Genomic DNA, 18,039 nt, shown 5'->3' with positions numbered 1-18,039 from the left:
ACTTGTCCAGTTGGCAAACTTCTCACCTTCAGAACTCACCCTAATCTGTACAGTCATCCTGACACCCAACGGAAGCCCCATGAGGCCCGCCCACTCATTCTTCCCGTCTCCTATACTTTCTAGATGTCTATCGTCTCAGCAGCTCTTGCACTGCACTGTATTTTGGGGAGGGGGATATTAAACTCCCGCTGAAGGGTACGTGTGTTCAGGAAGCTTATTACCCTGCTTGGCAGATAAGCAATTAAAATGAGGTTGTGAGATGGGTCACCAACTCCAACAGGGATGCTGAAGGTGCCATCCCTTGGTGATGACCTTGCATCCCTTCCAGTTTGCAGGCTTCTGCTAATTCCCATTTAAATCCCATGATCATTTCTCATGTTCCTCTCTATTTATTCACAATTAACGTGAACTGAATAAATGAATTCGTTCTCTCAATTTTCAGCAGAACTGTAAAACATACTTTTCTTCCCAGTATTCCCAAATCTCAAAAATATTAGGCTAAAAACAAAAAAATCACAATGCATTTAGCACTCTAGTTGCCCCATAACACGCGCAAATCTGAACCACACAGGTAATTTTCCTTGTTCCCAGTTCTCCTGTCAGTAAAAATTAGCCTGGTGAATCCAGACATAAGGATTCCATTATACTTCTGGGAACTTTTTGCTGTTTCTTCTTCCCATTCCAGAGAGCCCTGGAGTCATTTTTGACTCCCCCCTTCTCTTCCACTGCAAATCTAAATAAACCATTAGCCGATACTGTCAGCACTAGCATCACAAGACATCAGGATCTGACCACTTCCACTATCTTTCCTGCTGTAATGCTGATGCATTTTCGTCTCCTGTCTGGATTACAGTAACTCATCTCATCTCCCTGTGTCTACCCTTGCCCACCTGAAGTCTATTTTCCTTATAGCAGGTAATGCATATCTCTTAAAATTAGGGCAACCATGTAATTTATTGTCCAAACCAGATCACAGCCTAGTGTGAAAGTAGACACCATTAATCATTACACATGGCCAATCCATCTAAGATGGAAGCCAGAGCAAGCACGTTCTTCTTACGCAAACCTGCCAAAGGCTTCTCAGCTCAGGTAAAAGGCAAACTCTTTTAAAATATATATATATATATTTTATTGATTTTTTTACAGAGAGGAAGGGAGAGGGATAGAGAGTCAGAAACATCGATGAGAGAAACATCGATCAGCTGCCTCCCGCACACCCCCTACTGGGGATGTGCCCGCAAATAAGGTACATGCCCTTGACCGGAATCGAACCTGGGACTAAAAGAACCTGGGACTTTTTAGTCCCAGGCCGACGCTCTATCCACTGAGCCAAGCCGGTTTCGGCAGCAAACTCTTTAAAAGGCCCACAGGCCAGCACAGCTGAGGAAGGAGGGAGGGTCACCCCCACTCAGCTCCAGTCACTTTCTTCAGATAGTTTCTGCCTGAGGCTTCATGCACTCGCTGTGGCCTCTACCTGGAATGCCCAGCTCAGACAGCTAGCCGCCAGGCTCCTCCTGTGATGGCTCAAAATTTCATCTTATTTGAAATCTCCCCTGAACTCAAGACAAATCAGTCCTTCCAGCCTCACCCTGCCTTACTGCTTCCATAGGCCCAATGACATCTGTTCTTTTCTGTGTGGCATAAGCTCTGTAAGAGCAGGGACCTTGTGTTCACTAATATAGCTCGGGCATCTAAAACAGTGCCTGGCAGACCATAAATATCTATAGGGTGAGTACATTTCTATATTTTTGTCTTTAGTACTCCTTTCAAATCTAAGGAAAAAACAAACAAAACAAAACAGACAATAATCACAGTGGCCAGGAGTCATTCACACCTCAGAAAGTATCTAAAAACTGGCCTATTACTTTACTGGGAGAGAGGTGACATATTTACTTGTTTGATGAGAGCTCCCTGCCTGGGACAGCATGATGGACACTGACCTTCCCTCCTCATTTTCACCAGTTACCAATCAATGCCAAGCGGTCAGGCTGGCTTTGTGACCGCCTAGCTTAATTACTCCAGGGAGCTGGACTGGGAGTCTGAGCAGAGGAGGGTGAGAGGACTGATGTAATCTCATCCTCAGGTCTCTCTTAGCTGGACCATCCAAGACCCCAACACAGTTTGACGGGTCCTAGGGTCCCCTGGAGTGGCAGCCAACTTTGGAGCTTCTTATCTCTCTCTGAACACGCTGGGCCGGATGGTAGTATTGCTCTTGGAGAGCACCTGGCAGGTGTCAAATGTCCTGATCCTTAACTCTGCATGTGAGGGACACCCCACACGCTATACACTACAGGCCAGAGCTTGGCAAAGCCAGTCTTCGGGGTTCAGTTAGCAAAAGCTTCATCCCGCAAGTGGTCTAAGTTCTAAGGTGTTCCTTACAGATGACACCCAGGACCCATTAAAATGATGCTCCTTTGCATGAATAGGGACCCTTACTTCTGCTTTGGCCCACTTGGCAAATTGGCAGGAATATTAAGCTCATGTAAAAGAAAACCTTTTGTTATGTTCAAACTTACTCTTTTTGAGAGAAAAGGGAGAACACAAGACCATACTCTGTTGGGAGGGGGTATCATTTCAGCTCCTCTCTTTTCTAGCATCAAACAGCAAAACAGGGACCTTGTTCCGTGGTCCCTGCACACTTCCGGAAATTACGTATTAGGTTGAGAAACATGAAATTGCCAACTGTCAACCATGTTTGAATTGTGAAAAACAGCACTTTAATGTGTATGTGTGCATTTTTCTGGGGAGAAGGTCCTAGCTTTCATCAGGACCTTGTCTGAGAAACTGTGCTTCCCTCCTTCCCCCAAGATAGGAATTCAGGCTTCAAGCTTCACTTTGAGAGGATCTGTGGCAATATTACAGACACTGAGTAGTCAAGTTTAGTGGAGATGGAGTAAAGAAAAAGCTGAGCCTTATACAGGTACCCTAAGTATATTTTCCATTTGCATACACAACCACACACATCTGTAGGTTTCTGGGAACTGCAGAGTGAAATTTGCAGACACAACTAACTCGCTTTATCTGGGTAACGTTTATTTGGCCATCCCTACCTAATCTTATCCCATTTAAAACAAAACAAAACAAAAAAGGTAATGGGCATTCTTCTCAAAAAGGTGGCTGTGCATATTCCCTAAAACAAAGTGCGAAAAACGATATACTTCCTGCAGAGATAAACATCCTAAGTAGATTTAGTCATCTGTTGTGCAAAAAGTCCATTGCCTGAGAAGGCACCCTGTCCTCAGGGTCTGCATAGGGGGCCAGGGTCCCTATAGGAAAAGACGTGCCCAGATTTCCGCCAAGCTTTTCCCAGAGGACACCGCAGACCTGTGCAGCTCACCCCAACGTTGCAGGGACGGATTAACTGGCCGGCGTTGCTGCAGACACCCTTTTCTCAAAGAAACGGGGTTCCTCAGAACAGCTGAGCACGCCATGAGAAAACCCTCACCCCATCAAAACTACCGGATGGACACAACCAGATCTAGGCCAAAACCAACCACCCTCCCCCAACCCACACACAAGACCATGCTCTGTCTTGTAGCAAACCAAGAAAGAAAAACGCAACAATTTTCCAACTGTTTCCAGTATTCCGATACTCCCACCAAGCTCCTCTCGGTGACCCCGCTCTTCCTTTGCAGAGCCAGGTGCGATTGGCTACCTGGTTCCTGCTAACACCCCTCCACGCTGACATTTGGTGTTAAATCATGTCCGTGTCGTTGTGGGCCCCCCCCCTCCCCCCGGTGCAACCCCCTTTGTCCAGGGAAGCGCTTTGCATACCTTTCCCCTCTCCTCATCCCTCTCCTGAACTCCTCTTTCCTGCCTGCCCTTCCTCCACTGGATTGTCAGCTGGCACCTCTCCTCCTTTTTTTCCCACTGGATGGCTCGGGTCTCCCCATCCATGCCCAAACTCCTCAAACTCCTCATTATGGGGAAGTGACCTGGCCTGTTACCCCATCAGACAGTCCTTGATAGGCACTCAAATTCCCATCTCCCCAACCCATCTTGCCGCTGTTCAGCTCTACCTTTGTACCTCTTTACCCCACCCGCCCCCCAATCATCCATCCAGCAATGCACCCTACACACAATCCGATTCACAACCACTTAACTTCCCCAAAGGACAAAGAGCCCACCCTTCCCGCCCAGAACGCTCCAGGAGAGGAGCGCGGAGACTAAGTAAACCGCGACGAAAACATGAACCGGGGGTGAAAGCGCTGCTTAGCTTTTCCAAACGTGTCCCCCCCGCACGAACAGGGAGTCTCGCTCGCGGGTCTACCCCGGCGCCTAAGCCGCGCAGCAGGCGCTCAGCCCCCGGCGGGCGCGCTGAACCCCGGAGCCGGCGGGCGAATGAATGAGCGCCCGGCGCGGCTGCCCGGGAACCGGGGGAGCCCCACGCGGAGGGGCCGCCGCCGGGGAGGCAGAGGCGCGGCCGGTCCGCGGTGCACGCACGCGGGACACCGCCGGGAAGGCGGCCCGGGCGGGACCCTCGCCTCCCCTCCCCTCCCCTCCCCTCCCCTCCCGCGCCCGCGCGCCCCGAACCTTCGTGTCCACGTCGGCCAGGCAGTCCCTGCGGAACTGGTCGAAGAGGCCCTGGCTCTTGAGATGGTTCACGATCATGGCCACGAGCTGAGGGTCCCCCGCGCCGGCGCCCGCGCCGCCCGGCCCGCCCGCGCCGGGGCCGGTCCCGGGGCCGGGCGGCGGCGGCGGCGGCTGCGGCTGCGGCGGGGGCGGCGGCGGCGCGGGCGGCGGCTGCGGCTGCGGGTTGGTGGCCATGGCGGCGGCGCTCCGGGCGGGCGGCGGTTGCACCGGTCCCGCTGCCCGAGCGAGGCCCACGGGATGTTGTTACAGGACCAGCGGACCCACGGCGACCCCGGAAGTGAAAGGGAACCTTGGGAAGGGAGCAGAAGGCGGCGATCCCGGTGACGGAGGGGCGGCGACGGAAGCCGCGCGGGGCCAGTTCCGGCCGCCGCCGCACAGGCGCACTCGCGCGGCCGCGCTGCGTAGGGAGCGGCGGCGCGGAGCTCAGTGCTCGGCGAGCGGCCCTTCCACCCGTGGAGCTGTCCGGGGGGGGGGGGGGGGGGGGGGGGGGGGGGGCAGGCGCTGGCCTGGTGCTTTACTCCGGTCTCACGGAGCAGTCGAGGTCCCTGGGCCTTTCTAAGGCGAACTGCACGTGGAACTGCGGCTCTGACCTCTCCCCAAACCCTCGTTTTCAGGATCCAGCCCAGTTTTCCTGCAAGCAGGGAGCTCCAGGGGCCTCCTGCCTGATCCCCACTCCATCCTCCTGGTCCTGGGTCCCATCCCTTCCTACTCCCATTGTGCCAGCCAGCTGGACCCCTTCCCTCCAGCACCGTCTCCCTGCCGGTGTGAAAATGAACCCACAGGCTGTTAGTTTTAAGGGCTTTGCTTTTGATTCCTCTAATTGGAGCAGGTCACGCTTGCATAGCATGCACTGTATACCAGCTTGGCGTCAAGAGCTTTGACCTGCATCATCTCAATCTTTGTAGCAACTCTACTCTCAACTCAAAAAGCAGGAAATTGAGGCCCAAAGCTATGAGCTAAGTTGCTGAAGGTTACAGAGACAACTAATCGCGATTCTGGGCTATTGTCTTTAAAATATTAACACACAATTAAAGCAAAATAAATATTGCCTGTTTTCATAACTATGGAGTAGAATGCAAAGTGTGTTGGAAAATGCATCTTGCCCAGCTGGTGTGGTTCAGTGGTTGAGTCAGGAGATCGTGGTTTGCTTCCCAGTCAGGACCCATGCTGGGCTTTTAAGCTGGATCCCCAATGGAGGGGGCAGGGCGGGCTGGATGCAGCTGATCAATGATTCTCTCTCATCATTCATGTTTCTTTCCTTTGCTCTCCCTCTCTAAAATCAATGAAAACCTTTTGAAAAAGAAAATGCATCTTGGTAAAGTGGATGGTATCTAAAAAAATAAAAGCCTACTATGCTAAGTGTCTGATGGTCAGGTGACCCGTGGACTGTTCAAACAATCAAAGCATAACATGCTAATTACTAGAGGCCCAGTCCACAAAATTTGTGCATGGGGGGTGGTGTCCCTCAGTCCAGCCTGCACCCTCTCCAATCTGGAACCCCTCGAGGGATGTCTGAAACGGGCAGTCAGACATCCCTCTCACAATACAGGACTGCTGGCTCCCAACTGCTTACCTGCCTGCCTTCCTGACTGCCCCTAACCGTTTCTGCCTGATCACCCTCTAACCACTCTGCCAGCCTGATTGATGTCTAACTTCTCCCCTGCCAGCCTGTTTGGCCCCAACTTCCCTCCTCTGCCAGCCTGGTCACCCCTAACTGCCCTCCCTTTTAGGCCTGGTCCCTCCCAATTGTCCTCCCTTGCTGGCCTGATCTCCCACAACTGCCTCCCTTGCAGACCTGGTCCCTCTCAACTGCCCTCCCCTGCTGGCCATCTTGTGGTGGCCATCTTGTGTCTACATGGGGGCAGGATCTTTGACCACATGGGGGCAGATCTTGTGTGTTGGAGTGATGGTCAGTCTGCATATTACTCTTATTAGATGGGATAGAGGCCTGGTGCATGGGTGGGGGCCATCTGGTTTGCCATGAAGGGTGTCCAGGATCAGGGTGGGGGTTTCCTTGAGGTGTGGGGCAGCCTGGGAGAGGGGCCTGTGGTGGTTTGCAGGCCACCCACACCCCCCCCACCCCACCCAAGCGGAGGCCCTGGTATCTGGGATTTCTTTATTTTCTACAATTGAAACTTTGTAGCCTTAAGCAGAGGCCTGGGCTGGCCAGGGTGTGTGAAAAGCTTGGCTTCCTCCATCATCAGGGAAACCCAAGCCTCCCTCCTGCTCTCTTTGTGGCTACAGCCATCTTGGTTGGGTTACTTTGCATACTTGCTCCTGATTGGCTTGTAGGCATGGCTTGTGGGCATGACTTATGGGTGTAGCGGAGTGGTAGTTAATTTGCATATTACTCTTTTATTAGATATGCTAAGGCTACTCAATGGCTCGCTATGATGTGCACTGACCACCAGGGGCAGACACTCTGTCCGGTAGGTTAGCTTGCTGCTGTGGTCCCATTCATCAAGACTATGCCAGATGGGTTGGACATGCCCTGGAGCCCTCCCATGGTCCCTCTCAAGACTGATCTTGCACCAGTGGGGTCCTTGGCCCAGCCTGCGCCCTCTCACAATCCGAGACCCCTCTGGGGATGTTGGAGAGCCGGTTTCAGCCTGATCCTGCAGGCCACTCCCCTCAGAAGGGTGCCAGATACAGGACTCACAGTTAGTGATCAATGCTGTGGCAGCAGGAGCCTCTCCCAATAAGGACTAATTGGGCACAAACCCTCAGCACGCACAGTGAGGCCAGCATGAGCCATCAGGTGCAGGTAGAAGCTGCAGGAGGCATTGGACTACAGGTTTCAGCCCAATCCCCACAGGCCACCCAGAGGGACCCCACCCATGCATGAATTCGTGCACCAGGCCTCTAGATGCTTTAGAAAATTCATTCTTCTGTGGGTGATGTCATTGCCAGAATGGGAAGAGTTGTACATCAATTAATCCCATTGTCAGTTTCTATAGCTGTATGCCTTCAGAAACCCTGTTCATGTAAACAAGTACTGTACCCGTGGACAGAGTTTTATTGTAGCAATGTCACTCAATTCTTCATCTCAAAAAATTAGATTTGATGATCTGTGAGGTGACTATTCAATTAGGACCTCCAATTTTGTTGAAAGCAAAGAATAGAAAACCACCTGACTTGTCAAAGGATTTGCTTACCTTGTCCTTTTTTCTTTTTCTTAATTTTTCAGTTTTGGGGAAATATACCAAACAGGTTTTACCAAGACATCAAATGACTTTGAAGTTGACCTCCCCCCAACCCCACCATGAGATGTACCATGTTTACCTGATATATTCAAACTTTGGGGAAAATGTAAACATTTTTCATTTCCATGAAGTTTTTCGATAAAATGCCTTTTGGTGGTGTTGTTATGTGTTTCAATTTTGTTTTTGCCCAAACTTTTCAGCTAATGATACAGCTTATTCAAGGTGAAACTGTCAAGTATGAAAAATGCTTGTCTTATAACCTAATTAACATCAAACTAGCCAAATTGCATCTACTTTCCCTCGGAAACAGTTTGGCTTAATTGCATCAATTCCCATAAAGCCTCATGCATTTTGAGAGTATAATGAAGGCTGCAGCAAGAGTCATGAAATGAATCTTAAAAGATTTATTAGTAAAAGCAATCAAGATTAAAATGGTGAAAGATATAATTATTTTATCCATTTTCAAAATTAGTGCTAAAAACAAGATGGGACTATGACATATTTTCCCCTTTACCCAATTACCAACAATATATTTAGCAATGTAACATGTTGCTAAATGTATATGTTATTGTGTATATGATAAAAGGTGTACATGGTGGATGGTGCTCGCCGGCAGGCTAAATAGCCATTTCAGATGGTAATTAAAGAAAATTGATTTGGGTGGGGGAGGGTAAGAGATCAGCCAAAGAATTTCTATGCTTATAAACTTAACCAATGGACACAGACGATAGAGGGTAAAGGCCTAGGTTGGAGGGGCGGGGGGTGGGCTGGGAGAGATCAATGGGGGGGGAAAAAGAGACATATGCAACACTTGCAACAATAAAGAATTTAAAAAAAAAAGAACATTGATTTTATTTAGGGAAAGGGGAAGAGGGATGGGACATCCAAAGGGAAGAGCCACACAGACCCCAGCCAAGGTGACATTGGGTCGATGATGGCAGCACTCCGGAGTTGGAGTTTCATCCTTCTATGCAGTCGCTGGTGGGAAACTTTGTCATCAGTGGATTTGGGGGCTGAGCTGGTGGGCTTGAATGCAGACAGAATCTGGTAGGTATGTGATCAGGCGTCTTCAGAACAGTTGCAATTTCTTACATGGTCTGACGCCTGGTGTCCAGTGCTGATGTAAGAAACATTCAAACCTGTAAAGAACTTTTGGCCAAGCCAGCGTGCTTCAGTGGTTGAGCCTTGATCTGTGAACCAGAGGTCATAGTTCCATTCCCGGTCAGGGCACATGCCTGGGCTGGTGGCTAGATCCTCAGTGTTGGGTGTACAGGAGCCTCCGCTTCATAATTCTTTGTCATCATAGATGTTTCTATCTCTCCCTTTCCCTTCCTCTGCAAAATCAATAAAAATATATTAAAAAATTTTTTGTGTGAGTTTATTTGAGTCAAACTGTCAAAAATTATGGGAAGTAGAATCTCAATTTACTGAATGGCAGTTTTTACCTATTCTTATAAATTGCCATCAAAGCAGGAGATGTAAGTAGGTACCCTGAAACCCACTGGTGATAGATTAGGGAGGTGGGAGAAAGCAAAGCAGGGGAACCTCTGGGAATGGGTAAAAAGTAGGGTGATAGACTCGTGCTTCTTTTTCATAGATGGGCACAGGATAGTCACCAGTCAACAATGAGGGACTTTGTGGTCTCCACCTGGTGCCCTAAGGCAGTGGTAGGCAAACCTTGGCTTAAGAGCCACATGCGGCTCTTTGGCCCCTTGACTGTGGCTCTTCCACAACATACCACGTGCGAGTGTGCACGTACAGGGCGAATGTGTGGTGTTTCTCCCTGACAGGTTCCTGAGGGGAGGAGCTGGGGATTAAGAAATTAGAGAAAGAAAGAGACAAGAGGCAGAAATAGATTCATAAAGCTGGGCGCTAGGTAGGTGCCATCTCTCTGATGGAGAGACAGTCACACTCACCACAGACAACACAGCATATTTATTGGCTTCCAAAGGGGAGTTTAAGGTCAAAAGGAGTTTTGGGTGTGCCCAGGTCCTATTCATCAAAATCTGGGTAAGCTCCTTATTTTTTGGTACAAGATTTAGCATATCAAGACCTGGGTGAGTCAAGGTCCTATTTGTTCCTCATTCCAAGCACATGGAATAAAAAATCAGTACTGATAACAGGATTCTGCCAGTGCCCTCGGGCTTAGCTGATAAGAATGAAAAGAATGTCCATGTGCCTTCTCAGAGGCTCTCTACACGAATAAAACTTTATGGCCCATGCGCAGAAGTCAGTTTTCGGCCAAGGCAAGTCTACTTTGAAGAAGTGGCATTAGAACATTCAAGGGGCCAAAGAGCTGCATGTGGCTCAGGAGCCCCGGTTTGCCGACCACTGCCCTAAGGCATTGGTTGAACCTGGAGAGGTACGGAAAAAGAGAAGTTACTGAAAAAGAGAAGTTACCAGTTACCTTGACATTTCAAAGACAGTGTTATCATATATAGAAAAAGAAAAAGACAAAAGGCTCAGTCAGGCCAGGACCGGTTTGGCTCAGTGGATAGAGCATCGGCTTGTGGACTGAAAGGTCCCGGGTTCGATTCCGGTTAAGGGCATGTACCTTGGTTGTGGGCACATCCCCAGTAGGGGGTGTGCAAGAGGTAGCTGATTGATGATTCTCTCTCATTGATGTTTCTAACTTTCTATCCCTCTCTCTTCCTCTCTGTGAAAAATAAATAAAATATATTAAAAAAAAAAATATATATATATATAAAGGCTCAGTCAGTTGAGATTAAAGTGAATCTTTGTCAGATATTGATCAACTTACAATGGTGGTCAAAAAGTGAGTTTTAGCCGAAATCAGTTTGGCTCAGTGGATAAAGCGTCGGCCTGCAGACTGAAGGGTCCTGGGTTCGATTCCAGTCAAGGGCATTGGTTGCAGGCACATCCCCAGTTGCGGGTGTGCAAGAGGCAGCTGATCGATGATTTTCTCTCATCAATGTTTCTAACTCTCTATCCCTATCTCTTCCTCTTTGTTAAAAATCAATTTAAAAAAAAAAAGTGAGTTTTACAAAAGTGAGCTTTTGTGTTGTTTCCCAAATCAGAACTTTCACCAAGGAGTGAGGAGAGAAGGAAATGCATTTCTATTTCTGGAGTTGAATTTCCTGCCATTAGGCACCTGTACCGTGCCTGTGCCGTCGTGCTGGTCCATGCAGGTGCCTAGGAAGGGAAGCCCAGTGGGCATAGGCCCCAGGCTCAGGGAGCCAGCATGCCCTTCAGAAAGACCAAATAAGCTTACTAAGCACACATACTGCACAGAAAATAAAACCAATGTGGTTGGGTCACATAGAAAATGAATGTGTGGAAGGGTCCTGGAGTGGCCTGAGCTGGCCACCGAGGCACTACGCAGGAAGGCGGTGGCCTTCACCCCGCCTTTGAAAGAGATGACGGATGCTGGTTGGGCAGAGGGAAAGGAAGGCACGAGCAAGTTGTTAAGTAGCTTAATATTCCAGGCTAGTCATAGAAGAGATAGATGCATGCGATTAGAGGCATATCCACTCTTGAAGTGGGCATTTTTCTTCATTCTGATTTACATAGAGCCGCAGAGAGCCCTCTGACTAATGACTGTCAGAGGAACTAATTTAAATGTAAGTCTAGAGCAAAGGCAGATTTATTTTCGTTTCCTAGATTAGATGTGTAATGCATAAAGGGGAGGTGGAGCCACACCGCGGTCTGCATTTCAGCTTTGCTGTTGTCCAGCCTGATGACAGGGGGCAAATTGCTCCGCCCGTCTGCACCCTGTTTTCTCATTTGTGCAATGGAAAGAATAAGTTTTCTCATTTGTGCAATGGAAAGAATAAGAGACCTACCAGAGAGGGTTTTGGGGAGGATTGATTGAGCTCATTTATTCACTCCACAAGTATGTTTTAGGCTCCTAATATGCACCCACAACAAGTGGGGGAGAGAATAGGTGAGCAAAGCAGGCAAGCCCTACCAGTGCCTCCATTCTAGTGGAGCTAGCAGCCAGCAAACAAATACCTGAATTGTACAAGGCCCCCAGGGAAGGCACATGGACATTCTTTAAATTATCACCTGAGCCCCAGGCACTGGCAGAGTCCTGTCCAGGTTACATTCCCCACAAGAAAGTGGTGTGTGTGTGTGTGTGTGTGTGTGTGTGTGTGTGTGTGTTTATCAGATCTGATTTACCTTTGTCCAGGTTTTGGGAGAGGGCTTTGAGATGTAAATCTAGTCTAGCACGGAGAAAGAGGGAATGAATCGGACCTGGGCCCTCCCAAGCTCCTTTGATCCTAAGTTTTCTAGTGAAACACCCTTGTATTTTGGAAGATAAATAAATGTGCTGTGTCATCTGTGGTGTGTGTCTGTTCTTCCATCAGAGTGACAGCCTCCCACCTAGCACCCAACTTTTAAATCTATTTCTGCCTATTGTCTCTTTCTTTCTTTCTTTTATTTCTTAATCCTCTTCTCCTCCACTCAGGAATCTGTCTTTTTTCCTTTTCCATGCTGGATGTGGAAAAGAGAGAAACACCCTCCACTATGAATAAAGTATAAGGCAGTGGTATGTGCTCAGCAGAGGGTTAAGTAGGATGATATGACGGAGGATGACTGGGTAGCAGTGGATATTAAGGGAGCTCTTTCTCAGATCTGAATGTCCTGGAGAAGCCAACCATGGGAAAAGAGGAGGAGTAGCCCTGGCAGGGAGAACAGCGAGTGCTAAGGTCCTGGGGCAGAAGTCGACTCAATGTGTTTGAAGAGCAGGCCTCGGGTTATTGCAGATGAAGAATACTGGGCAAGGGGAAGAGCAGAGTCAGATGGGATTAGAATTGAGTCGAGTAGGGCTTTGATAGCAAGGACAGGGTATGTGCCCTAGAGAAATTTAAATGGTGGGTGATATGGTTCCATCATGGACGTGAAGTGCTCACCATGGACTCTGGCTCAGGATAAACACACATTTTGCTGTGGTTATCATTTCATCGAACCCTCAGGGTAGCCTGGTGTCAAAGGAAATCATACCAAACCTCATCTGGCGCAGAACTCTGGGGGCTGACGTGATTTTCAGCCCATGTGGGTGGGCTCTAGCATTCCTGATAAAGCACTGCAGTATTTTCCTGATGGACTTTAATGCAATTGGGAGTCCTTCCGGGAAGGCAGACTGACTCCGTTGTGCTGACTGCAGTTCACTGATGTCCCCCGTAACCTTGAACCAGATAGCAAAGTGCCATCAACGCCCTCTAAGCCTGAAGTTATCCTAATAACTTTTAAACCTAATAACTTGTAAAACTCTGAGTAGTACTTATTAAGTCACATTGATTTTCAGCCTTGAATAATGCCTTTGAGTTAGTATTTTTGATGTCTTTTCCCTGCGAGAAGCTTGAATTAAAGTGTGGATACAAGTTTATGCTCAATTCATCTCAGCAGCTGCTGGGACAGCATCTTTAGTATCACTAGTCCACCGACCAGGAAACTGACTGAGGCTTAGAAATGTTAAGTAGCTTGGTCAGTTCCATGGATTTCCACCCAAAGCCTACATTAAGCACCCCACTGAACTTACCCCCAGGAAAACCAAACTCAACCCAGTGTTTGAAGAAGCAGCAGCAAAGGAAAACAAAACCCAGGGGATTGAATAGGTCCCAGTTATCACGTTCCTCTTTTATTTTTTTAAAAACATTTTTGCGGTGGGCATTTTCTCTGTTTTCCACGTCCCACAGGGAAAACGACAGATTCCTGAGTGGAGGAGCTGGGGATTAAGAAATTAGAGAAAGAAAGAGACATGGAGGCAGAAATAGATTCATCAAGCTGGGCGCTAAGTGGGCGCCACCTCTCTGATGGAGAAGCAGTCACACTCACCCACTCACCACAGACAACACAGCACATTTATTGATTTCCAAAGGGGAAGTTTAAGGTCAAAAGGAGTTTCAGGTGCGCCCAGGTCCTATTCATCAAGACCTGGGTAAGTTCCTCATTTTTTGGTACAAGGATGAGATTTATCATATCAAGACCTGGGTAAGTCAAGGTCCTATTTGTTCCTCATTTCAAGCACACGGATAAAGATAAGAAACCAGTACTAATAACAGGATTCTGTCAATGCCCTCTGGCTCAGCTGATAAGAATAAAAAGAATGTCCATGTGCCTTCTCAGGCGTCTCTCTACACATTTTTTCTTCTTCTTTCTTTCTTTCTTTCTTTCTTTCTTTCTTTCTTTCTTTCTTTCTTTCTTTCTTTCTTCCTTCCTTCCTTCCTTCCTTCCTTCCTTCCTTCCTTCCTTCCTTTCTTTCTTTTTTAATATATTGTATTATTATTATTATTATTATTATTATTATTATTAGTTAGAACACTGATGAGAGAAACCTACTGGGATGGGCCCGCAACCAAGGTACATGCCCTTGACCGGAATTGAACCTGGGTCCTTTCAGTCCACAGGCCAATGCTCTCTCCACTGAGCCAAATCGGTTAGGGCTCATGTTCCTCTTTTATTGCAATTCCATTATTATTCATTTTATGCTATATTGCTGGTTAAAGAAGGTTATTTTGTGATTCACTGTGACCCACCGTCAAGATATATGCAGGCGGCCCAGAGAGTAGGTTTACATTTCTTCCTATAGACAAAGACATGCAGGTTATGATTATTGCAATAGCTTTATTTACTCAAAGGAATGTCGCTCACAACATAAACTTACTTTTGCCCACCCCTATGTTTGTGGCTCATCCATACTCTCACTCTGCTTTTAGATTTGTAAGAGTTCAAATTCGTTCTTTAATTCATTGAACCCAATCTTCACCAGGATGGAGCTTTTCTCCAGTTTGTCAACAGCCATGACATCAAACCTTCTGGTCTGGGATGTCTCTTACCTGACGAATCTTCAGTCAGTCCTTAGAGCCCAGAGCTGTAACTGAAATCACACAGCTAGACTGTGTGGGCCTGCTGAGCTGGAATCAATTACCCGTGTGAGGAAAACCCTGCAGGAGGTTCTCGAGGGATTCTAAAGAACTCCGGATGATCCGGGACTGGAGAATGAGGGAAGGCCCCACTTCTACCTAACAAGCATTATTTTCTTAGAACAGAATCAATTCCATAAGGATGCGCTTAGGTTAAATTGTCAGGAAATCTGTGAAGTAGTTGATGCCAAGTTGGTAGCCTGAAATTGGCCACCCTGGGAGCATTCCCACACATGGCAAGGGCCACAAATCAGGGCTTTCTTCCCCCCATGGAGCCAGTTTTAAACACGGAGCAGTACCTACTGCAAGTGCCCCTGTGGTTCACCCTTTTTTCTGCCTCATTATAGAACACGTTGAGGACCTGAAGGGAAAGGGGCATGGCTGCCAGGAAAGGTTTTGGCTGGCATTCACTTTCCTGCCTGCATTTCCCCCTGTGTTTGTTTTGTAGTCAGACAACCCCCAGACCCAATTCCTAGTAGCAAATGAGGATCACTATGATTCCCTCTTGGTTAGAACCCAACTCCATCTCTACTTGCTCTGTGACTCAGGCTGGGGAATTATCCACGACTCCGGGCCCAGTTCTTCATCTCTGTAATGAGGAGAATATTGGCAGCTGTGTGTGTGTGTGTGTGTGTGTGTGTGTGTGTTGCATTGAAAAGCTTGGCTTAGGACTTGGTGCATTGTAAACTTTCAATAAATGACAGCTTTAATTGAAATTATATCATTTGCTAGATATCCACAGACACTCAGAGGGCTCCTGCTAGGGAGTCACTTGTAAGGTGCTAGTTTTGTGCAGCCTTATATCTCTCAGTGATGTCAGAAGCCCAGGAACCAGCCTGACTTGCACCATCTCTACCACACGATGGCGCTCCCTCTCTTCCAGATCACTCAGCTGGGAGCCCTGGCACAAGTATGATTCCCTTGTATTCCCAGCCACACACTTTCCCCCTACCACTCAGTGCCTGCCTCCCAGGGATATCTCACGTGCAGACTTTTGGATGTTTGGCAGCTTTTGTCTACTATGAATAAAGCTGCTATCCACATCCTTATAATGTCTTCTCTTGAATATGTACCCAGGAGTGGATTTACTGAGCCAAAGGTTAGGTGAATATTTATTTTTATTTATTATTTATTTTATTTGACAGAAAACTCTTTAGTTTTTATTTCATAATCATAAACTTAACTCTGCAATCCAGCTAGACTGGGAAGGGGTAAGGGAATGATGGAACCCAATAAACTGGCAAGAACACAAAGATTATGGAACATTCCAAGCAAATTGGAGTGAAGGGGTACTCTCCTGAGCTACAGAAGAAATGGTCTGGTGGTAAAGATAAAACACAAGTAAAATGTATTAGAGTTGTCCACAGTCAGCAATGGTGATCTTGCAGGTCTTGCCATTCCTGGACTCCATGGCCGTCACAGTATGTATGCCTTCTTTCACCTGGCCGAAGACCACGTGCTTGCCATCCAACCACTCGGTCTTGGCGGTGCAGATGAAAAACTGGGAGCCGTTTGTGTTGGGCCCAGCATTTGCCATGGACAGGATGCCAGGGCCTGTATGTTTCAGGATGAAGTTCTCGTTCTCAAACTTGTCCCCATAGATGGACTCGCTGCCAGTGCCATTATGGCATGTGAAGTCACCACCCTGGCACATAAATCCCGGAATAATTCTGTGAAAGCAGGAACCTTTATAACCAAATCCTCTCTCCCCAGGGCTCACAGCACAGAAGTTTTCTGCTGTCTTGGGAACTTTATCTGCAAACAACTCGAAGGAGAGGGCTCTCCATCCACTGCAATGTTGAAGAACATGGTAGGGCTCACCATGGCTGGTCATGGCGGCTTCTGGGTGGTGGCATCTGCAAAGCCTAGGTAAATATTTAACATCAGTAGACCCGGGCTTTTGTTTTCCTGGTGGAAGCTCCACGAAGCAAGGCGCTCAGGTCTCCTCAATCTTTGGTGCACCCAGAACCCATAGCAGTAGAGTCAGTATTAAGGAGCCACGTGGAGTAGGTGAACATATTTGCATATTGTGCATCTTGGTGCTTGGCTTTGGACCGGGGCTGTCATCTTTTAGAAAACGGTGAGGACAGAACCTCTCTTCCTGTGCCCAGCATCCCTTCAAAAACAAATACTTCATAATGCCTCTTTTAATATCTTGACGTTCACAGGTAATACAACCTGTCTACACAAGTGTTTTCTTTTTAATCTATATGGAATCCTAACTATTATACAAAGGAAAAGTGAAAAGAAAATAACTTCATATAGTAAGGTAATGTGGTCTTCAAATGTTTGGGGGCTACTACATTAGAAGACACAATGAAGTACACAGACTCTTGATTTCATTGTGTAAAAAATTCATTTCACAAATAACTCTACATTTGATCAGTCCACATGCAGAGTGGAGAGGGAGATGTGATGGTCTGCTAACTTCTATTATGAGTTGCATTGTTGTTGGTGATATCATTTTCCAAAAGATGACCAATTTCTAACAAAACAACAAATTTCCCTCAATTGGAAAATTCATTGTATATTACATTGGGTAAGGATGATCTATTTTGGTGTGTAGAATGGAGTTGGAGTCTAGATTCAGACAACTGTTTCAACTACAGGAATGTTCTGTGGCAGGAAGCACATTGTTCACTGGACAAGACAACCCCAAGCATCCCAAAGGGTGTCCACTGTTCTTGGACCTCAATAGTGAAAAGCCAGTGAGTGTCATTTTTAATTACCGTGCCAATTATTCCCAGAAATTTCCTTAGCATCCTTGGGGTGATTCCATCCCCGTGAGAACTATGGTTCTAACTCAACTTCCTGATTTCACAGGGGAGGGGATCATTCTCTTGGGAAAGGAAGCACTATCTCCTGGGATTACACAGGGATTTAGAGATAAAGCATGAACTGTAATTGCCTGACTCCTTGCTCTGAATCAAGGTTCTGTCCACTATAATAGTCAAGTAGACTCAGGTTCAATCCTGGTCTGACTTTAGACAAATTGCTTCATCTTTCTGAACCTAGTTTTATTATTTCCAAAACTGTGATTAAAAATGGCATTTTTTTTGGGGGGGGGGTTAAAGTCTTGTGAGAATTAAACAAGATTTTGACTATAAATTCCTGGCACATAGTGAGATATCAACACATGATAGCTATTATTACACTCCGTTAAAGCTCACTTATTTTTTAAAACATATTTTTATTGACTTCAGAGAGGGAAGGAGAAGGAGAGAAAGAAATAATGATGAGTGAGAATCATTGATCGTCTGCTTCTTGCACAACCCCACACTGGGGATCGAGCAATCGGGCATGTGCCCTGACCCAAAATAGAACCATGATCTCCTGGTTCACAGGTTGATGCTTAA

At 47.2% G+C, this 18,039-nt stretch overlaps 1 protein-coding gene and 1 pseudogene across 7 annotated transcripts in view; both read right to left on the bottom strand.

The window, feature by feature from the left end:
* Positions 1–4,863, bottom strand: part of BOD1L1 (biorientation of chromosomes in cell division 1 like 1) — a 45,501-nt gene extending 40,638 nt beyond the window's left edge. For all 7 annotated transcript variants that reach the window (XR_004984744.2, XR_004984750.2, XR_004984748.2 and 4 more), the window contains exon 1: positions 4,534–4,863. Coding sequence is in view for 3 of the 7 variants with exons in the window: in XM_045574048.1 (XP_045430004.1) it covers positions 4,534–4,767 (234 nt within the window). In the remaining 4 variants the exon portion in view is untranslated. The remainder of the gene's footprint in view (positions 1–4,533) is intronic.
* A 10,957-nt stretch (positions 4,864–15,820) lies between these two features.
* LOC118708859 lies at positions 15,821–16,507 on the bottom strand (annotated as a pseudogene).
* Positions 16,508–18,039: the final 1,532 nt, after the last annotated feature.

The sequence above is a fragment of the Pipistrellus kuhlii genome, unplaced genomic scaffold, assembly GCF_014108245.1.
Source record: "Pipistrellus kuhlii isolate mPipKuh1 unplaced genomic scaffold, mPipKuh1.p scaffold_m20_p_1, whole genome shotgun sequence".
Classification (NCBI taxonomy): domain Eukaryota; kingdom Metazoa; phylum Chordata; class Mammalia; order Chiroptera; family Vespertilionidae; genus Pipistrellus; species Pipistrellus kuhlii.
The sequence above is the reverse complement of the archived record's forward strand: the minus strand, read 5'-3'. Positions and strand labels throughout refer to the sequence as shown.